The sequence below is a fragment of the Helicoverpa zea genome, chromosome 5 (genome assembly GCF_022581195.2).
Source record: "Helicoverpa zea isolate HzStark_Cry1AcR chromosome 5, ilHelZeax1.1, whole genome shotgun sequence".
Taxonomy (NCBI): Eukaryota; Metazoa; Arthropoda; class Insecta; order Lepidoptera; family Noctuidae; genus Helicoverpa; species Helicoverpa zea.
In genome coordinates this window covers 6395578-6422051 of record NC_061456.1, presented here as the reverse complement: position 1 = coordinate 6422051, position 26474 = coordinate 6395578, and the positions used below count along the sequence as shown (strand labels likewise).

The 26474-nt window shown below is 36.6% G+C and overlaps 2 protein-coding genes across 4 annotated transcripts in view; one reads left to right on the top strand and one right to left on the bottom strand.

Moving 5' to 3' along the window:
• LOC124630656 (synapsin) overlaps positions 1-26474 on the bottom strand; it is a 53049-nt gene that overhangs the window by 2679 nt on the left and 23896 nt on the right. Inside the window, exons 9-13 of the mRNA XM_047164619.1 lie at positions 2120-2212; positions 1820-1932; positions 1503-1599; positions 594-761; positions 160-394 (exon numbers count right to left, since the gene is read on the bottom strand). Coding sequence (XP_047020575.1) covers positions 160-394; positions 594-761; positions 1503-1599; positions 1820-1932; positions 2120-2212 — 706 coding nt within the window. The remainder of the gene's footprint in view (positions 1-159; positions 395-593; positions 762-1502; positions 1600-1819; positions 1933-2119; positions 2213-26474) is intronic.
• Positions 10914-26474, top strand: part of LOC124630298 (tissue inhibitor of metalloproteinase) — a 34767-nt gene continuing 19206 nt past the window's right edge. Inside the window, exons 1-2 of one of the 3 annotated variants that reach the window (XM_047164130.1) lie at positions 10920-11144; positions 13521-13546. The gene's annotated coding sequence lies outside the window, so the exon portion shown is untranslated. Of the gene's footprint in view, positions 11145-13520; positions 13547-26474 lie in introns of all 3 variants that reach the window. The other 2 variants (XM_047164131.1, XM_047164129.1) reach the window with 2 other exon arrangements.

Sequence of the window (26474 nt, the reverse complement as noted above, 5' to 3'; positions counted from 1 at the left end):
TATTGGCAATAGCAGCAATGAGCAACTGCATGAGCAATGCAGCTTGAGCTTCAACTAAACCATCAGCTGAGCAAATCTCTCGAAAGGATATTAAGAAAAGAAGTCTACTTATCCACTAAAAATAATATCTAAAAGGATGATATTCACGTGGTCGGTTACCCTGGGAGTCGCGTCGCGTGAGTGGTGGCGGCGGTGGCTGGGACGGCTCCGCGGGTATCGGCGGCAGCGGGCGGTCAATACTTGCAGCCGATGCAAGTGGCGCGGGTGGTGGTACGCTCGGTGGCCCCGGCGCTCCCACCGGCGGCGCGCGCTCCTCAGTTGGCGAACCTGCTGCAGAGCTGCCCGATACTGAGCTCCGGGATGTGGTCTTCGTTATACCGGGACGGCATACCGCCTGAAATAAAAAAAAACAAAAATTTCGAAGGTCAGCTAGAGTGTCAAGATAAACATAAGCTGCTGAAACATGATAAACATTGCTATTTGTTTCGATGTCCTCATTAATTTGGTTCAAGTGCTACTTGCGTGTTCATTTCTGACGACAAACTATCGTCCTGGTCCTGAGAAAATTAAATACTGTTTCATCGAGTGTTTACCTGCATACGCTGCAACACCAGTTCGGCAAGATGGCGGCGGTCCTCCTCCTGCGAGTCGCCCATGAAGGAGGTGGCAGAGTCGTTGAGCTCGATGATGTGCTCGCGACCGTCCTTGCCGACAACCAGCTCCAGGGCGCAAACTTCCAGGCCGCCGAATATCTCGCTCACCTACAATCGATTTTTTCGTGACAGTACATAGGGTAAAAAATATCAAAAAGGATTCTGATCTATTTATAGTTAACGTTTTATAATTTGACGCAACGATTCGAAGCGTACTCGAACTTTGTTTTATATAATGCTATGTAGTGATGTCAAAAACATCCAATTGTATTTACGTTGGCTAATAGTATCCGTAAAAACCTTTATGTCCTGTTTGATCAATGAATAAGTATAACACTGAGATATAAATGTTTTTTCCATTCTTACTTATACAAGAAACCTAACACCTGCCGTGTTTTTTAATTATTATGCATGATTATCATTGACCCCTAGATAAGCGTGACAGTTTGAAATATATTCAAATAATGTGCTAATATTATGCGGTGTTTCTTGCTTAGCGATTTATGTTTAATAAATACCAATTAGGGCTGATTTTTCAATCACCAGATAACTTTTATCTGACGAATAAGTTTGAAGTTTTGACAGCTTTTGTATAGAAGATATGTCAAACCGCCATATTTATTCCTCAGATAGAGGTTAACTGATGATTGAACAATCAGCCCTTAATCAACAAATGGTTGAACTAGGAATAAATAAAATATGTAGTTTCCGCGTGTGAATTAAAAATTATAAGAGCTTATCTGCCTACCTACTTATACATATATTTTATTGGTTTTTATGAACATCATTCTGTTTCGCTACTTATCCTTCGAAAGGTTAAATCGAAAAACTGATAAGCAAGATACGAACCTCGTCAATCCACATCTTGTATCTATCGTTCATGCCGATAGCTTCCAACATCGCAGATCCCTGATTGGTTTTCCAATTTCCCGATATAGATTTGCGCCTGCAAAATAATTGAGCTTTATTTATAGACGGTTGTTACAGACACAAAGTGTGATATCACACTTCACACGTAATACCATTCTTAAATCTACGTAATTGCGTGTTTGCCAACATTGAGAACGCCTGCAACATTTTGTTTGTAATCAGAATTGCGAGGTTCTTTGATGTTTCTTGTAGGCGCCAGACTATGGACGATTAAAAATAGAGTAATAAATACTCACATAAAAGCTTTGTAGTTAGTGCCGATTTTTTGTATATGGATGTCGTATTTTGCGTCGATGTATGGCTCCACCGTGCAGTAAGTGCCTAACATAGCCACGACCCCGGCGATATCCTAGAATAAAAATAACATTAGGATTAACATTACATTACTACAACAACAACAATTTACTTCTAAATTCAGTTACTCATTAAGTGAATATTTTTCCCTTCATAATAAAATTTATGGTAAAACTGTGTCTTCGTGATAGGCATTGTAATACATCACGTCATTACTTTATTGGAAGAGTGATGACCGTTACCTGGAAGTCAGCCACGGAGTCAACTTTAACCTTGGCGACGCCGCTGTGTGCGTGCCCAATCTTGATCACCACCGGGAATTTTGGCGCCGTGACCTGTAACAATCATACGTAGCCGTTACGTCATTATCTTGATCACTGAGCACAAGCTCGGCCTTAAAATGTACCTTCTAAGCAATAAATAAATAAAATAAATAATAAATAAGCTCGTCTGCTCTCCGAAAGACGGCGACGTGATTCCATTGTTTTAAAATTAAAAATGCATATATTCTCGAGAAATAACATTCTTTTCTTGCAGCAATACCTATACTCTTAAAGTACGAGAAACAAATCTTAGAACATTCAAACAATCAATAAGTTAGCAACTATTATTTATATCAATTCCGTAGTTGGTAGATTACTCAACTAACGCGCAAATCTTGCAGGGATCGTTAATTTGATTTATGTCATGATTACTTTATGTTGACATGACTTATTACTCGATTTGGTTTGCATGAAGCACATTTCATGGCTAACGCTGTTATTTGGCAATTTCCCGATTTACGAGAGCCGAATTTAGGGAATTTCCGCGCTGCGCATTCTTGAAAACAAAGCGCTATTTATAAGGGCGTATTGTGTAAGTCATGAATGTAATTATAGGTTTGTTATGAGTAAATCATATGCAATGTGTGTGCTGTTAGCGTTTCATAACCTTCAGTTAATTTTATAGAACGATAACAATCTTAATAGCTTCGAAGCACGGAATGATCATCTACGTATTGTCACCGGTTAGATTATATCGTGACTGTTAACCCGGCTTCCACAGCTGTTGTTATCGTGAAAGCAAACGCTTTTATGAAACTCGCGATCAAAGTCAGACGAAAAAAAAGTGACCCCTGACGATAGTACTGGGAAATAAAATTCTTTTCGTAGATGTAGAATCTTTTTTCGTTATAGTTTTGTTGTACCTAATAATATTTTCTATGAAACAGTAGTCCAATATTATTTGAAGGATAAATTGAATTTGACGTATTGGATGGTAATCTCATCATTAATGTGTGATAGACAGACTTTATGTCAACCCTAATTCACTGCACGTTTCTTATAGGTACATATATGTTGAGGGCTTTATTAGCTTTTGAAAATAATACTTTTGTTATTGTTACATTTGATACGTTATATAACAATAATGGATTGCGTAGCGATCGTGTGTTGGGGAAATGGGCGTCTACGCAGGCTATTAATTTGTTTCCCTTATTGACCGCGCGTTGGAGGGTAATGGTGCCTAGAAGGCATTACGGATAAGTTTTTGGAAAGCTACGAATTGTTTGAATAATACTATTGTTAGCTACCGCATTAAAGTATCGATATCGGTAGCCATTAATTAAATAGTGTTGTCAGATTATCTCATTCTGATTTCATTGCTTTAAAAAGTTTTTTCCGTAAGAGAGGAGAGAGATTAATATGCGCTTGTGGTAGTTTGAGTCCCGCATAATTTATTGAAGATTTTAGACCACACGTCCTCTGCTATAAGTGTCGACGGAAAAATGTGAAAATCCAATACCACAGTTAGGTATGTAGAAACTTTATGCATAACTGTGGTTAATTGTAACGGCTATTATATTCCTAAAACATACGTTATGCTTATTTCTTTTAATAAGGAAATAACGCAAATAACAGTTATTATTCAGTCTGAATAAATTAGATGTAATAACGCTGACCACCCTAGCAGTATAACTTGTAGTGGCAGATTGGAATAAATTGGCAAAGCTTCAATGCATAATTGTTTTCTATTTCCATACGATTTTGATTATAGTAAATTGATTTTACGTATTATCGCTTTCATAATTGGCTGTTTTAAGCGTTAAAGCAGTTAGAAAATGTAGAATTAAAATTAGAATAAAGTAATTTGATCTGCAAATGAAACATAGGTTCGGCAATAGTTGCAATAGTAACTGGTGGCCAACTTGTGGTTTCTTACTTAACTGGAAATGGTATTTGTTACTGAGTATCGGCAAACCACGTATTATTGTAGAATTATGGTAACCTAACATTTGTCTGTTCAACTTCAACCTTACTTATAACTGAGGTTTTATTTACTACACATTTCGATATTATGAAGCAGTTATGTTAATTTACGTATGGGTGCAACTGGGACTCACGTGTGACTACGCAAAGTCAAAGGTCTGATATAAAGTCAGTCGAGTTCTCGAGTTGAAGAAAGTTGGCTTTGTATCTGGAACTCGGGAACTCCGACAAAGAACAAGTAGAATCGTTTTCTTGCCCTCTCAGGGCCAACTACAGTTGATGAAGAAATTGGCCGGTTAAACGAAGTTTTTTAATTTTTCGTTACTGACGGTTACAGTTTTTTATTGTGTCGTTATAATAATGTACCTAAAGGAAGTTAATATTTGTTCAACTCAATATGGACTTTGTATTTTGACCCAGTCTTCAATTCAGCTGATCGCACATTTTAAAACTAAAATAACGAATAAAAATATGCTACAATAATCAGCAATTTATTTTCTTTACGAGGGGAATAATTACACGTGCAAGGTATTTTTAAACGCTTATAATAGTTTTGGAATGTGTACGTGTAGATCCTAATATTAAACTGTTAAGAAAGGTCTGCATTTCATCTCGGGATAGTATTAATGCGGTGTCAATCACAGTTAGTGCAGCGGGCGGATGGCGAGCGCCGATGGGCCGAGGCGTCGCCGTGGGCGGCTCGACATCAAGTGTTTGACTGTTCGCTGTTTGCTTCAACACACGCACTTCCTTCTCTGTATCGATGACGCACGCCTTCTTCATAAAGAATTCTTGTATAATACTATTTATGGACCGTCACCAACGTAGCCTCGTGACATGTACGCATAGTTTAGGGATTTAACGTTTTAATGGCATATCCGTTCGTTCTATTTGTGTGGGTCCCTTAGTCAGGCTATTGTGGCTCTATGCAAATATGGTTAAGGAAATATGCGTAGTTTCTGATGAGTAATTCTTCTGAAAACGTATTTGTTTAATGATAGCTCAGATCTTTCTATGAACAATATTCTGTTGCAATATTGATAATACTAAGGAAGGTAATTGAATTCCTTGGCGCTACTGTTGAATGACATTCATTTAAACGGCATCATTTTATCTGAAAGGTATCTGCTGATCAATCTAGCTGATAACAGTGGCGACTGTGGAAGCATTCAATTCAAATATCGGTATATGCTCGCTGACAATAGTTCTTAATGATCATAAACAGGCGAGAAATAATATCGCACAGTCCTCGATGGTGTATTTATTGTCCGCAAAGGACAAGACAATAATAATATTGTCATTTATCACTGTAATTGCCGCCTTTGAAGTTTGATGTTATCTTGCCGCCTTGTATGAATGCGATCATAAATCAGTTCTATGTGATCGGTGCTACATCAACGAAATTGAATGGCTGCCTCTGTCATCTGTACCTGTATTTCTGTAATAAATCCGGTATTGGTATCATCGAGATCAATCAGGCAGGACGTGCTTTAGAATGCAAACTGACTCGAAGACAATCGAAATTGTTTACGACCACGCCTTCAGCTTTTGTTCGAGCTAAATTAAACATATCTTAGCTGATGCCTCAAAGTCCACGTTTACTTAACCTGGAGATAAACATTGTAATATTTTGTATAATGTTAGTTAGCAAAATACGCAATATTGATCTCTATATATGTTGTTGACCTCACTCAAGGTGAAAAATGTGCTCATCGACCGTATTACGTCGGAGATCATTATCACATCGGTGCAGCTTACATTTTCTAATGTAAGCATGTGTAATAGGTGTTAATAAGACAAAAAAATCGCGGCGCCAGTCTCTACTTTAAATTCAGAGCTTTTTATGTTCACCGTATACTGTTATCCAGGATCTGAGCTCATAGCTAATAAGTACTAAGTGAGATCACGAATCTGTTTTGATCATTGTATAATCTGCCTGTTTTATATAGGTAAGGACCAGCTTGGTATGCAGAATAATGTATTTAGAATGCGGTAGCGTAATTTATTTTATTTTCGATATTTATCTTAATGTCCAGTTTATTGTAGGAATAAAACTGCGGTTTCAATTGAGAGAGGTAGCAGTTAGCCCTTGCGACTTGTTACCCAGTCATACCAACTTGACCTCGGTTTTACCGAGTGGCGACGGGTCATTGGAAATTAACTCCATAAGACCTATATTATATACTTATTTTTTTCACAACAATGATGCAATAATATATTTAATAATTGAGTATACTTACCTTCTTCATGAATATAAGGGAAATTAATCCACATGTCTAACACTTTTATTTAACTGCATACACATGTATTACAGTAAATGTTTAAATTTTGTAACAACGTTGTATAAACACTACGCTTTTTAAACTACACGCACCTGATTGCTACCTTTGACCATTGACCATTGTCTAAAGACTATAATAATCCTAAAATCAGCATTGTGTAATTTTACAAAGGAGGAACAAGTGTCATGTTTAATTAATAAACAAAGTACAATGTATTTGAGTAGGCATTAAGACTGTTAATACCCTAACCCGAGTTTGTATTTCTTGAAGAATCGAATGGAAATTGCGCTCAATATTAAGTCAACAGGAAATTCTAATAGCAATAATTAATAGTACATAGTTCAATTAAAATAAGTATCTAAGACCCGCCTATTGCTGCATTATTTATGCATTACGCATTTTTATTAACTGGAAAATTGTGATAACAGTATAACTGCCAGTTTTAATAGTGTGCTGAGAAACCTTACGTTAAGTAGGTAGTTGCTGGAGCTTGTAGGTACCTTCTTAGTATTTTATCTTTATATATTATCCAAGTGTTAGAATAACAGCGAGGCACTTTGATAAATAATTACACCATCCATCGCGGGGTACCTACTAATGCCTGTTTAATTGAAGCATGTTCCTCGTTAGATAACATAGCACACCTACGATATACCCACAAAATTGAGCAATATATTCTACTTGGCAAAGTAAGTAGACGTATTTCAGACGTCAAATTACAAGCCTGTCTTTGAAATGAAGCAAATGAAGGCTACCCATGCGTTACATTTACGATTTCTGTCTCAGTTTACTGCGCAAAATTCTGGATTCACTTCAAAATGAGTATTTAACCTTGTCCTAGTATTTCTACGAAATAAACGCATCAAAAATCTAAAATTGACATAACAGTCAATCGTAAAATATTGATGAGTCATAACATTCTGATATTGACGTGAAAGCTATTGGAACGGAAACGATTCGAACGGGAACGATTGAAGTACCAATGGTGACGGTAATCAACTTATATCCGAGATTAATAGGTTCCCGTCACCTGCCATGCGTCATCTAAGTCATAAAACTGCTATTACGTCAGCAAACTAAAATGCAAACAATAAACATGAATTATTCCCCAATGTACTGAAAATGAAAACACAATTTCCCAAGAGTAATAAAGTCCCAAATTGTGTGTGCATTACGAGAACGAAAATCATTGCCAATTTTCGTCTAGGTACAAATTTTCTTGTGTGACCTTCATGTTTCACGTGTTTTTTCATGCATTGTGCTACAATTAATTGCTTGGAAAGTTAATAACACAAAGCCAGTTTTATTATTTTGCAAATTTTAGAATTAGCATGTTTATGTAAGATTTGTCTTCCTGAAAATCATTTTGGAAGAGCCTAAGCTGCCTCTTCCTCACTTGAGTCCTTTTGTTTCTAACACAGAAGGATGCAATAAGGTACACAAGGAGTAGGAAACATTGCGGCAACTTGTCTCGACCCACATTGATAAGAGATAGCTCGTGTCTACAAACAAGCGTAGTACACGCATCGAGAATTATTGAGCCCTTTGATAAATTGCACGTAATTAGCTCGTTAAGTGTTGCAAGGCGTAAGTAGGAAATTGTTACCAAAGAGGCAGCGATGATTCTTGGAACAATATTTGAGAAATAAAAAACTAAGAAACAATTAAAATTCCTGTTTTGTTTTGCATAGATTTTTTTATTTTCAAATCTATCCGATAGTAATTATTCCATTGCATGCGCAACTGTTTGACGATATTAAGTTTTAGTTTTTGAAAATGATAATAATTTCAATTTAATGTTACGAAGGCCACACAATTTTGGATAAAAATTAAACAGAATATATCTTGGTGACGCTAACGTGTTCGCAGTCGAGAAAGGTTGACATAAATATGCAGGATGGATCACTGCGCCCTTTTTATGTAACTGTGACGGGATGCCGATGACTTGATTCCCTACCTGACCTTATCTCACAAAATCTTTCGTCTGATTTGAATTTAAATGATCGTGAAAGGTCTCTTCGACGTAACTTGTCTTTTATAGTGAATGCAACATAATTTATTATTCATACAAGTGTCACAAATATTCACGATTAAATTCAGATTATAGTTTGACATTACAATGGATCCCAATTTTTATCACGGTTAGTTATATTCTCGTAGAAGTCATACCAAGATTGTATATTTTATGCAATTAAAGGGTAAACATGTTCGGATGATGTAAAATGCACCGTACTTCGGAAGGCAAGGTAATTTGGTAATCGCTCGCGTCTGTCATTTGCATATCTTTGGCAATCGTTACAAGCAGTCAGAAGCCAGAAAGTCTGACAACCAAGGAGGAATTACGTTACTCAGGAAACAGGGTTGAGATAGTCAGATGGGCAAGCTCTCGATATAAAAACACTGAAACTCAGCTGCAAGCGGTTAGCCTGAAAGTCAAACGCAACAAAAGTCGGTAAAAACCCAGGCAGACGATGACGCAGTAAATTGCTAATCCTGTAAATATTGAGTCTGTTTGAGTGTTGCATGCTTGAACTATAATAATCGCCCGACTTATGACAATACTGTCGCACATAGGAACCTACATGTAATATTATAAAGACGAACCTTACTAGATGCACCCATACGCATAGGTACATATGTTTGCAAACAAAACACTAGAAGGCTGTTAGGTTTACAAACAGAAGTTATATCCGAGCATTGTCCACAGACCACGTAAGATCGGTTCTCGATTATAATTGACGTTCCTCTATTTCCACGTTTTCCGGGAAAAGAAACAATTGCCAATTTCTGTTGTTGTTTTATCTCCAGATGTTTACACCACGTAACGCAAAGCGGTAAGACGTGAAAGTGTCAATGTTTTGTCCGATTTGGCACCACAAACTTCCGTTCGTCAGCATTTGTGTCACAGTAAGACTGCGCGCACACTGAAGACTAAACAGTCGGCCGACTGTCGACGGCTAGCAATTTTTTTTTTAACGAAAGTTTTATTCCAATCATAGTTTTCAGTCGGTCTTATACTGGCTTAATACCAGATCTTTATAATGTGCATACTTCCATTCCTCTTAATGAAGTCATAATGATTTATGACCCGAAACAAGCTATCGGTCGACTGAAAGTTTGCAGTGTGCATGTACCGTAAAGGATATGGAATGCATTCCTCTGCCAAAGATGTTACTAGTAATATAGAATATGCTGTCATCACGTTATACACATTTCAGCGCTACATTTTACTTGACACGTTTTTTTATATTTTATTTTTGTACCTAAGTATTTAGCGGAATGTTCCGTTTATTTAGACTAAATTGTTCAAATTAAAACACACTTTGATAATAGGATCAAATGCGTTTGGATTAATACGTTTTAATTTGGAATTCAATTTTCTTTTTGCTACGTTTTGCAACTCAATCAAACACCCAACATAATGTTTTAGCAAGAGCACCATTTACCTATAGCACACTAATAATGTGTCCAAAAACGCCTACGCTTCGCACCTTGGATAAGAGCCCTAAATTAACCGCACTCTTACCTACATTATAAATATTATTAAGTATGGTCAAAGAAAGGACAGCGGAATAAATCTTTATTAGAGATGACTCAATTCATGCTAAAGCCACCTGTCGCACCCTATATGGTCATACTTATAAATTACTTTAACTGTTAAAATAATGACTATCTCTATAATTTATTTATTGATTCTATGTATTACAATAATACCATTTCAATATGACACAATATTCACGCCCATTCGAATTATTACGTCCAGCCAGCTATGGTTTACTAAACAACTTAATTTCGCGTTAATAGCGTTAATTCCACATCTTGTGAGAATATTACGCTTATCGAATGCTTCACAAATAGAGGTCTAACATATAAGGGAGGTTCACCAACTGAATAAGGAAAATATGGACGGAGTAAATAGAACAACTTTCTATAGGCAACTTTTTAATTAAGCTGGTTCCCTTTCTACTCCACCCAAACTTATTAGTACAATCATTTAGTCCGTTTTCTCTACAGCCGAGAACATTTACCTCCATTACGATGAAATACTATGCAGATACAGAGAGAATTAATGTGATGCTTTCCCACACTTCCAGCAAATCCGGGCTCAAACCGCCAAGCCAGTATTCCTTAGAAGTATTTCAAGAATTTTGCGTTTCCAAGTAATCATTTTAACACATGGCTCGGTGGAGACAAATATTTACAACTTACAATGACGACTATAACACAAATGTGGTACTTGCATGGTATGTTGGCACACACAGAGAGCTGAACGATACATGAAGCTGCTGAGGCAGATCGGGGCTCGAGCCCATATTGTTTACATTACTCGCATTCGCATAGCGTGGTGATGTCACGCGAAATCTAATTCTGATGAATCATGAGCTTTTTACAGGCGATGCACCGATAAGCGCGTTACCGTGCATGTGTGATATCACGACGTGCCGGCCGACATCGCCGGACCCACGTGTTGGTGAAGTTATTGATGGCCTCAGTGGGCGCATTATAACTAGTCCGACTCAACGCAGCGTTCAGTTACTGATTGTCCGTTACGGGGAGCGCGTGTCGCCTGCGATTCCGAACCGGTGCGCGAGAGCATACACGACACATTCATATTTATCAACACTTACCAATTTGTTTGATCATCTATTTGACAAGGACCAGTGTGTCTTTGGCAGTGCATGTGCTTCCTCATTGGATGAATTAACCTGATCAGCTGAATCGAAAACCCTCGAGTGCAGGTGCATTTGTTTACATATTTACTATTGCTGATTTGTTTTTGCTTTCTTCAAGGAAAATTGTGTTGTATTGTTTTATTACAAACGTTTGTCTCAAGGTGAAGATGCAATATTATTAGGTCAATTGTTTCCCATATAATTATTGGAACACAAACTCCTAAGTCTTATTTAAATCAAATGCGATACGAGCACCTAATTATATACCTTCAGATAATCGCTGTATGTGTTATGATGCAATGATGAACTTTATATTTAGTTGTATATAAATATGCATAATGCTCTTTACTTCGTGTACGTATGGATTTAACAAGCAGTAGGTATATACTTAATATAAGGTCCGTCACGAAAATCGCTACGAGAGTCAAAATTTGTACCATTATGCAAAATCGGACATATTATGATTGTTTAATGCGTCGTAGGAATTTCTCCGAAACCGTTGCACAATTGAAAGGAATGTTTACTTTTAAAATATGCGGCACTAACTAACAATCCGTTTCTAATTACACAATTAAACTCATGTGCGCTTGAGAGTTGGCACCGATTTATGTCTGCAACCAATCATAAATTCATGAGTTAGTTCATGAAATAAATTAAATATTTACTATAAAACATGTTCGGACATAAGTTTATGTCGCGACTTACATTAAACGTCAGCTGTTTTTTGCGCTAAACAAATGTTTGTTGTTTGTTCAATGTTTGTTGAATGTTTGTTTACATTCGTTGTTCATATCCGAAATTATTTATGACGTCAAATTAATTCCGAATTGTCATTGAATAAATTATGATTAATCGTTCATAATCTAATTAAGAATGTAACCTTATCAGCGTGTAAAATATTTGCTCAGTTGTACCTATTTAGTGAATGTTACTTGTAAAGTACGTGATCCATTTTGTAAACATCGTTAGCGTTTGGTTAGCGTCCTCGACTTACTGCTGAGCACAGGTTACTCGACATATGTTTAGAAATACTATTTAATACAAACAGGTGATATTCTCGGAATCTGTGTTACGTGATACTATGCGCAATTGATCTAAATACTGCGTTTTATCAATTTCTACTACTTACTCACCTGACGCATAGGAAAACCTCCAGAGTTTTAGGAATTGTAAATATTTTAACGTAATTTTGTAAAAATAGATCTGCTTTATTTCATTAAAGAAGTTGAATTAAACTTCTTTAATGAAATAAAGCATTTATACCTCAATATCTTACTTTTAACTCACGCTGTATAGAATCAGAAAAACAATTTGTACACAACGACTTTAGCACCGTCATTAGCGGATCTGCAGGAATATTAACCACCCATGGAGAGAACCGTGAATAGCAAAAACGTAATATTGACATTGATACCATATTAGCATAAGTTACAATAATCGTGAGAAACCGGAGTTCTATTTATATCGCTATTAAGTTTAGCGTTCAATTGCAACAATAAGTGTGTCGGGTGCAGAACCCAGGGTGATGTAGTGCCGCCGCAGCAGCGCAGAAGGAAGTGTGTCGTTAGCGACCTTATTGCCAGGACCCACTCCGCTCTATTGATTAATTCAAATGATTTTATTGCATAATGGCCATTTGGAGCAAATTGCTTGACTAGGCGTTTAGATCATCGTACTCTGTTTGGGTTTGTTGTGTTCACAGTTGTTTGTGTTGTGACCCTTATTTAAATAACTACCTACATGCTACGAGAACCAGTTCCTAAGTATAATGCTTCTGTAAATAGTATAACAATGTTTGTTAACAATGTTTTATAAGTTTCGATAAATCCATATCGCATTTTACGAGTACCGTAATGTACGAGCCGAGCACGTTTAATCCATTGGCACAAATCATGTTTTATTAGATAAATCCAGAAGGTCTAGTCGCAGGGCCTGTCAGGCCGTAACCCCTGCACGCTGACCCTGCTCGCGGAAGATGTTAATCATGAGCCCTGGTTCAGGATGTAACGTAATATAACTCTCTATGACTGTTACTATGATAGCACCACTACTATTTTATCCCAACAACAATATTAAAGGATGGCTCAAAGTATAATTACTCATGAAAAGCAGTAATTCACTGAGCATTTGTTCGACATTATTCATGCTCACTAGACACGATTAATTGACGATCAAAGACGGGTGATGTGGTTAATTAATTAAACTTTGTTTATAGCGTTGTTTTTAACGTATAATTTAGATGTTTGCGGTTATTAAAGTATATGACTTAATGGAATAGTAGTTAGGTACAACAACGTAAGGCAAACTCTCTTACTTGACAGACTCAGGGGTCATGGTTAATAGGCTCGAGTAGTTAGTGAGATCAAGTTCAATCATAGCGACAAATGTGTGCACGCTTATACAGTAGCAAATCTAAATTATAACGTTTTTCTTCAATTGCAGTTAATAACTTCAATCAAAAGCGACCAGTAAGTAACTTGTAGCAAATTCTTAACTATAAATAATCTCGCAGTGGACATTACGACAAGGTCAAACGTGTATAATATGTAGACCCACACGCCGCCTGCGCTTATTGCACCGTGCACTATATTAATTGTCGCGCCGGATCGAACGCACTACAGCAAAGCGCGGCGCAGTACCCAGCCCTGCCTCGTTGACCCAGTGTCGCAGAGCACACGGGCCAAGTTCAAACACGACTTGTGATTGAGAACCAGCCGACGATTCTTGTCTATGCAATGTTGCAACTAACGTGAAAGTTAGTAAGAGCTTTAAGTGGAAAAGATAAGAAAAACGTTACGAATTGAATTAGAAGCCAATAAAATTGTTATCTTAATTTAAAATGCCGCACGCCGTTCCTCTTTATTGATCGAGTTCACGAACATAAACCGAGTAGAAGAATTGATATAATTTAACACGAAACGCCAAATGAACACGCCTGTAATATAAATATTTTACGGGACCAGTTTTAGGAGTATTCGAGATAATGTAGAAATTGTGATAGTATGGAGTGCGAGGCGGGCGCGTAGGTCGCCGCGACCGCAAGTGAGCTGTAAGCTCACGTTACATTGCGTTGGTATGAAAACAATGAGCCCATCTATTGAATGCAGGTGACAAAAGCGGTTTGTGTACGGTGCGCTTTTCAACACTGTACCAGCTATACAAATACCAAATAATAAGTATGCGCAGCACAACCCACAACAGAATGCGACACAAACCTAAGTACCATAGTAAGGACAGCAAAAGATTAATGACTGAAGAAACCCAGGAAGAGTTACGTAATGTGAAAGATTGCTAGTGAGTGAAAGCCAAGGCGAATGTGAAAATGATTGAAGGTTTGCTTACAGTCAGTCAGGGCAAATCTCATCGTATCTATTGGAATTCTAGCGTAAATAAACTAAATGTAACATGTAAAAATCCAATGTCCTTAGACCAATATTGAATTCACCAGTTACCTTATATAGTTGTTTTTTTGGAAAAAATTGCATTTCCATATGCATACGGTTTTCGATTAATATTCTTCAAAAGTAAAAAAGGAGATACTTCTACAAGCTTATTTGCTTATTAAGTATAGGCTGCCTTGCAATCATGCAAAATCATTTTAAAATGAAATGATTGCGTCATAATTTACAATTTACTCACATCGGCTAAAGAGCGTCCATTAGTCTGTTACGTGTTGCTAACTGGGACATGCGCCGTTTCAGCAAATTATAATTACGAATGCTAGTAAATGTCGCGCACATTTCACTGACGTCCCTATCGCTGCACGGTACATGATGCGACAAATTCCTAGAAAGATGAAGTTGAGAATAAATACGTTATTGCTTTCGGAATTCTTTTATGTCAGGCACTTTCTCACGACAGCGTTTCCCTCGGGGGCGCGGGTCATCTCTAGCGTTTATCAGTAAAGACCGACAATTGTCCCCGCCCACGTAAGCCGACGATTTATATGTAGTCCTGGACGTGAGGCGCCAGCAAATGCATGCTACACACTTATTTTTTCCGATTTCTCATTTCTTTATTAATCTAACACATGACCATATCTCCTATCAATATCCATTTTATGTATATTTGCTACAATCCTGCTTGCTTTGAAATATATTACTTTTAAATACCATTGAAGCTTTTGACACTTTAGGGAAGTAATTCTGTTTAAGTTGCAATGAAATGAGACCTTATACACTAATAATGGCCAGTCAGAAGAAACAAAGTTAGCAAACAAGTTGGAGTATATTGCTCGTAAATTCAGGTAAACAGCATGTATGCTGTTCTGATCGTGATAAGTATTCAATTTATAATATTGTGATATGGTGTACGAAGTACGCGGTCGCCGCGACCAGTGGTTGGCGCCTCGTCGCAGTAACGGTAATACAAGATGCCTAGCTTAAGCTCTCTCTAGACCGTCTTTGACACTTCCCTTATATTCGGATCAGCTGATAGTAACGCAGCCATATTTACTGGGTGGTCCCTGCTTCACGTCAAAAATGTTCACAGGCAGATTTCATCATGAATAACTTGACGGGTTGGATCATCGTTATAATCGAGATAATAAAATGTTATTTAATTGCGCGAGTTAATAGATATTAATTACCTTATGAATATTGGCTAATTGATTAGGAATCGGTTAAAGAATTACATCAGCATCTATTAAAACTTTCTTCGCTCGTGTAATCGTGTTTAACGTCTGGAGGTCAACGCATTAACCTTTGAACATTATTGATGAGCTGCGTAAAACAATTTTTGCCGAAGTGGTTTACTAACTGACAAAAAAATTACTTGTTATAATTTTATTAAAAAATATTTTATTTAAAAAATCTTAGTTGAAAGTATTCAAGAAAATGTAAAGTTTCTGTTGACGAGTGGTGCGAAACTGAATTAGTTTCGCGTCGCGATCGGAAACGCGCGGTATTTAGGCGAGACGGCGCGGGCGTCGCGTTTTGGTGCACGGTCTGTGTTGCAGTTGCACGACTACATACACAAATTGTGTATTATGTTTACGTTTGTATATATTGGCCAGATCTTATAAATTATCAGTACAATATTGATTACCTTCCTATTTTCATTTAGGAAAAAAATATGAAATTAATACCGTTTGTGACCAAAAACATATTAATCTTACCTCAGTAGATTCCATAAATGTTTTTTTTAGCGGATATATGGAGTACGGTCCATTTCGGAACGTAAAACGTAATGCGTATGAGCTTTAAGGACTAAAATAGCATTCACCTTTATATAACAAGGTTACTTTCATAATAAGATAACAGCCAGTAGGTATACAGTGGGAAATTATAAAAGCAATTATAAATGAATACTTAAATAAAATAGTGTAAGGAATCAGTTCGGTAATATTATTGCGGCATCTTATTTCACGTCTCGTAATCATAACAAATTCAGGGCAATGAAAGTCACAGCGCTGAAACATACCTTTTATTTTTAAAATCAACACCAATTTTAATTTTTATCATATATGTATTTGATAGCATTAGTACTTTGAAAAGTTTCAAGAATAGACGCAATCTAGAATTTCCTTGATGCAAAGTTAAATTCACAGTTTTTTGAAAAGACAAACAGAAAATTTTAGCGTACTTGGAAAATGCTCGCGTAGAATCTACACTGTAAATGTTTAAGTACCTCTAGTTACGAAAGCTTGAAAGTTTTAGCAGCAAATAATGAATCCGCAAATACTTGACTAGCAAATGACTGTGAATAATACCTACGCATTAGAAACCTAACTCAAATACATAATATAACATGAAATGCTGTCTCACTCAACTGCTCTTAGAAAATATAAACATTATGTCGAAACGTCGACATCCTTCGTTAGAATATGAGTAGACTCGTCAAGATTATTTAATATAACATGAGTGGTAATATCTGCATACATATGTACACTAGAACATCGCAATTTGCCGACGACTAGAGGTTTAAAGTGTTTGCATTTATAATTTGCATATTATTAGGTGTGACGATGTATTCTATCGAGTAAATAACATCTCTATATGTGTAATTGTATCGTGACATTCAACTGATAAGTTAAAACCTAGTGACGTTATTATGTGACCCGGTTTAGCTCGGTATTCCTTATGTAAGACTGTCCTGTTCTTCGGCGAGTTAAGCCCTAGCGTGCACTTTCGACATCGCTGATAAAGTCACGAACACGATTCTGAATTTAAATTAATTTTAAAACCTCAATGCATGTATAATTACTGCAATACTTTCTATGCAATTGCTGTATTTCTGCTATAAAATTTCATCGCCAATTTAAATACTGTTTAAATACCCCTTTTGTGTAGAATCTTATGATTAAACTTCACATTTCACACTCTTCAAAGCTTTTTTAAAATAAATTCATGTACTTGATTCCTCGCACTTGCCCTAACCAGGATAGTTATCTTTTTTAAGATGCCACCCAATTGAATGAATGGTCAGACAGGTCTGTAAAATAGATCATTATTCCCATAATAAAAATAAAATTATTCATGTGCACGTATCTATCACGAAGTCATAAACCCATATCATTAATTTTCCGAGTCATAGATGCTTAATTCAATTTGTTCATGATTACGTAACTTGTAGACAATTCCACGTAAGATCATAGAGATGTTCAATCAAGTGTGTTTAATTGTAATAGTTCGAGTCGTTGGAACCAATGTAGGTAGATAGTTAGCAATTATAGTTCCGATGACGGCGAGGTGCATCGGTCACGCCTGGCCGCGGGTGCGTATGCCTACGTACCTACGACTCGGGCAATGTTTGTGGCTCCCAAAATAAACGTGACCGATGACGATTTCGGGAAAGGCGTCATACCAGCCGATAATGTGAGTGCAGTCCACATAAATAAACAGTAGCCGCATTAATGACGGACATTTTTCACAGTTGAGCTCGATTACTACGGTTCATTAGTTGAATGAATTCAACTAAAGCCGATGCTTGTGCGTAATGCGTGACTCATAATGCAAATTTTTTTGAATGCGTAAATAATATTTTGTTCCTGCTCATCATTCAAGGTTTTGCTAATCATTGAATATTAATGTTTATTATAAATCCAATGCCTCGAATGTCTTTTAAAAACCATGAACGTTGAGCTTTGGTATCATAAGACGCATTATACAAACGAAAACAAATGTGTGTAGGTGATATGTAGCATTATTTGATTAGAGTTTAAAGTTAATCTAAAAGAATCTCTTACGTATCTTTTACGTTGGTGTTGATTCAAGACAGTTTTGGAATTCCGTATGAAAAATATTAACGTCTAGACGTATAACAGACAAGTTCTGCAGAACGTGTCCAGATGCATGTTGCCTGTTTCTTCAGCGATGCACAATGACGTCATCACTATTATAAGGTGATTGATGACAAAGACAAGAATTTCGATACATTACATTATTTTATGACTCTTCTACACCAAGAGATATACGATAAATGTAATCGTGAAGGCCAACCGGTCATTAACCATTTTATAACGCTAAGGTACAGTTCTTCGCACTTTGCAGTCAGCACTATGTTGACTGTTTTTAGCTACAAGTAGTTATATAATGACGTAAAATATGAATTGTGGTTATTTACTCAGTCACATCACATCACCCACGAGAATATTTATATTTCTTCAATCACTCAGCAATAGTAAAAAAGGTTGCCCGTATTCCATTTGTTTGTTTCAGTCAAATATTATTCAGCACTAAAATAAATTTAAAATGGACAGACTCAATTTAAACCATTCCTTTTCTTCTGATTTTGCAATTTTTTAGTATAAACATCCTGCCAATTACGACTTGTGAATAACAAGATCCAGGTAGTCGGTCAAGGTTAATGTTTTAGTAAGATTGTTTATCTACGTAGCTAGTTAGTAGTTTGTTTTCGCCTAACTCCAACCCAAACTAAGGCATTAATCAGATAAGGGGAGTAAACATCCAGCTCACTCGTATTACATGTTTGGTATGCGAAATTCTTAGGCCATACGCGAACAAAATATTTACTCGACGGCTTCACATACCAGGCGGCACTAAGCAAGCACTTGCGTCGTTGTCTTGTAAAATTTCATAGATGTCGTCATCACATGGTCATTGCTCTAAGTTGAGATTGAATCACAATTGGAATCGTAACGTATTACGAAACATGTTTAGGGGAACGTCGGTGATTCGGCAGGAACAGACGCCGGGACTGATGTATGGTTCCGACACGTAGCGCTATTAATCATCCATTAATATAAACCCGTTGGATTACAGCCAGAGGTAGCGCTGCGTCGCTTCACTATCTGACGTTAGGCCGGGAAACAACCGTAAAACTTCTCCGTTCATAAACATATACTGCAATTTACGCGAACAAAAATGACAGTAACTGAATCTTTTATAACAACGCGTCATTGTTGAAGTACAACCACTGTAACCGCATTACAATAAACGTGAGTGATCAAGTGACTCTTCTAGATAGAAATTATGTTCGATCTTTGTCATTATAATAATACCGCAGGAGTGGTAAAATATACCTAGTTAAGTGTTATCGATGATAATTATTATCAAGCCTTTGAGTGTTTTTCTTGTAACCGCCTATCTTAGAGCCTATTGTTATTCAATGAACTATTATAATTATCTTGATAACTTTGCTATAGACGATAAAACATTAGGTATCCATTATAAATTGTTTTCAGTCACGGCGATGCATTTATGTTACTTAGTACCTAAAGTATAGTAGCCGTAAAGTTCCAGAAGAATACGTAAGATCTTTCTTATCTTTTGATAAACCTGTGAATGAATCCAGCGATTTTAACCTTTGGCAATATTCACCTGTATGTGTAACCTTGACTTTTAAGGTGAAACAAAAATCCGGGTAGGCACGAAAAGTTGGTACAGAACAGCTGTTGGCATCCAGCCAAAACTTTCTAAAAACGGGTTAGCTTCAATGTTTCAATTAAGAGTATTAAGACCAACTGCCGCGATGAATACTTGCAATAAACGATTTTTAAAAGCTTGTTACTCATGTGTTATCGTAAGCATCATGTTCAATTATCGAGCATTATTTTTAGTATTAAGTTACGTGCGATTTATTTTTGATTCTTTCAATTAGAACAGCAAAACTTTCTCAAGAATAAACTGCATATTTTTAAAGGGTGGGTATAGAATTCAATTAATAAATCTTACCTACATAGGTATCTATTTATATACCAGCTACTGTCTAAGAAACGTGGTGAAATATCAGCAGTCATACATCATCAGATTAGTGTCGAACTTAAGCTAATATAGCGTGCAGCTCTGCGCAATGACTAATTGTTGTGAAAACGTGATGAAATATAATCGCGTAGCTTCGCGTAGCATTTGGTGGCGTAGACTCCTACGAGCACTAGCTACGACGCATATCGTAGCGCTCAGTCCGGCGAAAACTTTTTGCTAAACGCGTATGTTTTTTTGATTCTTGATGCAAACATTGAGCCAAACATTTTTAAACGCGCATTTCATTTTAATGAACACTTCATTACTTGCTGGCTCAGCTTGTCAGCGAAAATGTCTGGCCAAAAATGTGAACACATATTTTTCTCCAAAAATAAACTTTTCGAGCGAAATGATGTTGGAATTTGAAACGTTTGTGTTATATGATATTATGTGTTTGACGTCGAATTTGTTACAGATTTGTTTACCTACATTTAGGAGATCTACATAAGTATATCAAATGACAGGATAATGTATTCAAATGCGAATGTACATCACATAAAGCATTTTTGTAAAGTATCATCATGACGTTCGAGACGTTTTATGCAAATAAGATGATCGCTGGGGTTACTTAGATATAAAATAAATACAAAACATAGTCATGTAGCCTTAATGAGTCTGTCGTAAAGGGCAGCACTAAAAATAACCCTATTATGCGCCGTTCAAATGTGACATGATGTTCATGAATGGATAATACATTATTATGCGTTGTCAGATATTATTATTTATGAGTGTACAACAGTGTTTCCCACACAATAAATATTAAATGAGTAATTATTTAATGGGCCTTCATATAAGTAAGTACTTTTTGATATATTAATGTTATGTTCGTGGTGTAAACATGGTGGAGGTACATTTTTCATCGGCATCAGGTAACGCGACAATCTGTATCGCGCTATAATTAGACCGCGACTCAGATAGCTTATGCGCATCGCCGATGCAAATTCTTGGCCCATTTATTCCGACCAATACACGTGGTTATTATGCCCCGTTTGTAGAACAAGTGGAACACTGATCATAATTATTTTATGCACGTCACCAACATACCGACGGCATTAAACAAAGAACTATTTTTGTTATGTTAATGTTTATTATCCAGACGTACTCTTCTGTTCATAAGCGTCATTATGGTTATTTATATATTTCAGTGTACAGATAATTTAACTAAAATCAAATATTAATAGTAACAACAACATTGATGACGTTGAACGTCGCGTTTATTTACGTATTGATTCTCTGAATTCTAATATCGGTTTGTTTATGTATCCAGTTAACCAACCAAAATTGATGACACCACAACATGAACTGGAACAAGGCATTAAGACATCCTGTTTAAAAAAATATCTGTAGAACCTACCATATAGTATTTGATCGATAAACCATGTACGCTACAAAATAAAAATGGTGGTGTTATCCAATACAAGATATATTTATGGCATTTTAAACCACCTACATGAATGATATTCCTAGGTGGGTACGTAGATAAAGAACTCGTTGCAAGCCGTCGATCCCACCCAGGCGCTGACACAAAACGATTGAAAATGTACATTTGACGGCAGAGTTTTATGACTTATTCAATTGTTAGTTCCAAGTAAGAAGTGAGAGAGTATGCAATATTTTTTAGAAAATGCAGCGAACAATAATCACTATAGGCATTACAAGTAAACAAACTGTCTGTTTTTGCATCAGCATAAACAGACATATTCAGTTTACATAATGGCCGCCACTTTCAGTACGTTGCAAAATATTTTTGGAGCTTTAGAGGATAATTTCAAGTTCTTTGTAAAGCAGAGCCGAAACGATAATGTAATCGTGCAAGCCTGCGGGCCCGGTTTCGAGGCATATTAGAATTTTTAACCGACGTAATCGATTGAACAAAAACGCAATAAAGGGAACTTGCCAAGCAATAACGTATCCTAAAGTTGGGCGGGTTCTGGTTCAAACTGAAAGGTGGTGTTCCGCGCAAATCACCGTGATTATAATGTGGGCCACCGACGGCGATACCATACAGCCGCTAGCCCGCCAGCCGACTGTAATTGCTCTCTCCATCTAAGTTACAATTAAAAACCCCATTCAACATTTTAACAGGAAAAAGTTTCAAGAATTTAATATAACAATGCGTATAGAAATATACTTGTGAGAAAAGGATAGCCACATTTCTCTATCATTCGTAAATTCTTGATATGCTGGCAGTGTATCATGAAGTCACTAAGTAAACATTACTGGGATTTACCTAGGCAAAGGTAACACTATGTAGATATAATAGAATACGGGAATTACGTTTGACGATTAATTGAATTTTATATTTATGGTTAACTAGCGTAAGTTACAACGTTTTGTTCTCAGAGAGTCGACCTTGAGCAGACACTTGCGGCTGCGATAAGAGAGGCATGCAGTCTATGATTGTGTCACCGAGTCACCGGTGCATAAGATTAACATGATAACGAGCCGACATGACACGCTAATCAGTGTTAACATATTCATAATGACATCGTGATGCTATCGCTTGTCAATCTCGACTTGTAAATACCTAACGATAAAGTGGAGATCTTAATTAATCACAAACGCAACTCCAGTATTTGAGTAACCCTTCCTTGACTTTTAATGATACCAATATCAACAACTTACAAATTATTACGCTTAATAAATAATTAAAGGCATGAACGATATCTCTGTTTTATTGGCAAGTGCACATTTATCGATATCGCCCAGTGCTAAAGTGGTTGTATTGAAAAATAAACCACATTTATAATATATGGGATACTGACTTGATATCGGCGTAGTTTCCATTAAGTCTACGAAACGATACTATATAAGGATCAACAGAAACTGGGGTAATTGGCCAGCGTTCGAGGACGCTGGACTCAATGATGCTATAAATTGAAATGCTTTATCAAATCGCTAATCGACAAATAACAAACGGCTTTATTGTGTTCGGTAATCATGCACACGATGCCTATGAGGTCTATTGCAGCGCGCGCCGGTCAGCCGGTCAATCGACTCATTGCCAGAACTATTTGTGAGATAAATGAACCTTTTGTCAATGCAGGATATTTCATCATTTTACCAATCAACATTTAACGCTTGATAAGGTAACCGTATCTCTACATACATAACTATTGATCACATATAAAATTCTAGAAATTTGTGCAAATATTATACAACAAAGTTATTTTCAGATGTGTTGGCACAATTCCTCACAGACATGACATGGTATCTGATATGACCAGTCAAAGAGCTGTCACAATAATGTTTCTTGCGTCTCTCATCTCGCTTGGATGTCCATACATACATAGCAAATACAATGCGAGATGCGAAGACGTTGTCCTTCGATGTACTACTTTTAAAGGCAACACCAATTATTCACAAAAACTGAAGATTAATAAAACAAAAATTGGAACAGACAGGCGACGTTTGTTTGCTTTTTTGTTAAAACAGGATAATGGACCGTGGAATAAATTGAACAGGAATTTATACGGCAGGTGAATGAAAATAGTCATCACTCAACACGAAAGATAATTTTAATTAGTTACAAGATATACTTTTTTAGGTTTATGTACCAATTATATTGAGTTTTCGTTTATGTGTCGGTTGCTCTTGTTGACATTTACCTTATTGCTCGTATGTAGGCGTGTAATTATATTTATTTAGCATGAAACGACTGTACTCTATCCACTTGTTAGAATTTTGTGTGATTCACGTTGCAATCAGTTACTTTAGTTTTCTAGGAACTGTAAATATCGTAGGCATGAACGAAACTTGTCCCGTTGATTTAATAGGTAGATGCCAAAGACTTAAGTTTCATATTTAGTGGTACTATGAATCACATGGCGAATAAAATGTAATAATTCTGAGAAGAAGCGATAAAGTTACCTACTATTAAGAGAAGAAAAAAGATTCATCAAATCAAGATTTAATTTCCCCGTTTATTCAGAAACTGAATTTCAAGAAAATTCATTTAGCAATTAATTAAGGCTGTTAAGGGCAGTCCATCAAAATTAATGTCTGGAATTTTATTACGTTTAAAATTCGTGAATATAAGAATCCCCTCAAGATATTGTTCGCAAGCGTCAACGAGATAAATCTTATTAGTAACCGACTCTTGAGACGTGCTCGTCTGTCAACGAGTCTTCAGCTTTCAAAACTTTGTTACTTATTTTCACGTCGTCGAGTTTTAATGACGTGTCTAGTATGGCTAGTATGGTAGTCCTCAATTTAAAGACAGCCTCTAAAATAAGGTTTAAGCTAGGTACATTGGAAATTGTTTTCACCTTTTCAATTTGATTGTTTTAAATTCAGCTCGGCGCTAAGATTGCTTTTGGCACATTATAAAAAGTTGCTCAATGTTATTATGATATCAAAACAACGCAGCCTTTCATTTAAAAACAACGCCTAATCTGTAGTTCATATCAAGGCTTCCCATGATAATTGAATTATATTAGGTACCTATGTACATATTTTTATTACAATTTAGATAGTCCTAATATGATTTATGTTTCAATCCTGGTTTCATCAGTGATTGTTCGAATTGTTGTTCCCAATAAATAAATTAGGTGTCATGCGAGTGCAAATAGGTCGAGGCCGTCTCTATTGAGTGACCTAGACGGACCACAGTCTATGTAAATTACACCACTCGATTTAGAATCGTATATTGTTGAATGTTAGGAGTGGAGTTATTCCTGGGATATAATTACGAGAACTGTTCGAACTAATATTGGAAGAGTCTGGAAATCGACATTTGACACAGATATTACGAACTGTATTTTATAGTGAATTTCAATACACTGAATATTATAAGACAAAGGTAAAAAGGAAAATGAATGAAATCTGTTAATGCATTCTGTAAACAAACAATTAACTTTCCTCTTCCTTATAACGTATGTTATGAGCGTGTCAACAAACTTTAGTTTCCAGTCGATCACATTAGCAATTAGTATTACATTACACACGTTCCATAACAGGCTGGTCTGACATTCTCTGTCCATACCATACCCTGTTATAGTCAAGGAGAAAGTTCGGAATCGATTTTACTAGTGATACCGTTAGTCTAGACTAGACTGACTCATTGTTTACGTCTTACGCTTTATTTATAGTTCTGGTAATTGTAAGCAATTTTACGATCCATGTTATCTGTTTTTAGATTTTACCACAAAGCCTTAAAGCATGTGATTTACCGCCAGCGCTTAAGGTTCCTGCGGTAAACACACGGGTAATGAGTTTACATTCGGAATGTTCCGCGTACGTAGTTTCGATGATTCTGTAGGTAGTTGTGGAGAGTGTTGCCATGTTGTTCAGTTGAGAATGTCGTGGAAATCGTGCGAAGTATGTCGTTAGTGTTAGGCGGCGGCGGTGGCACGGGCGCCTGACATCTCCATATGAAGGGCCGCTAACTGCACCCGTGTCGAAAGTCGCGCTTCGTTTGTTTAGCACGCAGCTAAACGAACCGCGTGTTGTAACATTCCAATGTGTACCTAAACCGTCGCAAATTGGTGAAACTGTGTTGAGTACTTCACAACTACAAAAGAAATGCAGAAGGGAAACTTCACCATTCTTGGCCTACCTACTGTTGCATCTAGACTCATTCATAGTGTTCACTGACGTTCAACTAACTTTAAACAACGTCTGATTTATATTTTATCTGTTGGTAAGAATGGAAAATACAAAAAAATAACCAACTGAAATTGCCACTGGGTTTGCAGTCATCACATTAAAGCAGAATAGCAATAAAAGGCAAAGTAAGCACCTCCCAGGCGGGTCTCGGAAACAAAGGGTAATAAGTCTTGAAATTGACTTTTGAGAACAGGTGAGGTCGCGTCAATCCCAGCCTGAAAGCATTCACTTTCCTTCGCAACAGCCACAAGCAAAAATAAATGATGAAGGCCGAACAATGTTTTTATATCCAAAGCCCACCTGGTTTATGTGAATGTATTTTTTCCGATTGTTTTTGAGCATTCTTTCATAACCTAAACTTCAGTTTAAGACGTGAGCGATCGTAAATCCCAGTTTATGTCAGCACATTTGGAAACTGTTCGATTCTAATTTTAGGAATTATGCAACCTATTCCTAAAACTAAAATCAATATAAAATCTATTCATACAAACTAAATGGGAGCGCGGTAATATGCTATTTGGGTGAGGTAGACGGTGCTTATTTTCAGAAATACATTTATAAATATTGCAATTCTTTTATTTGTGAA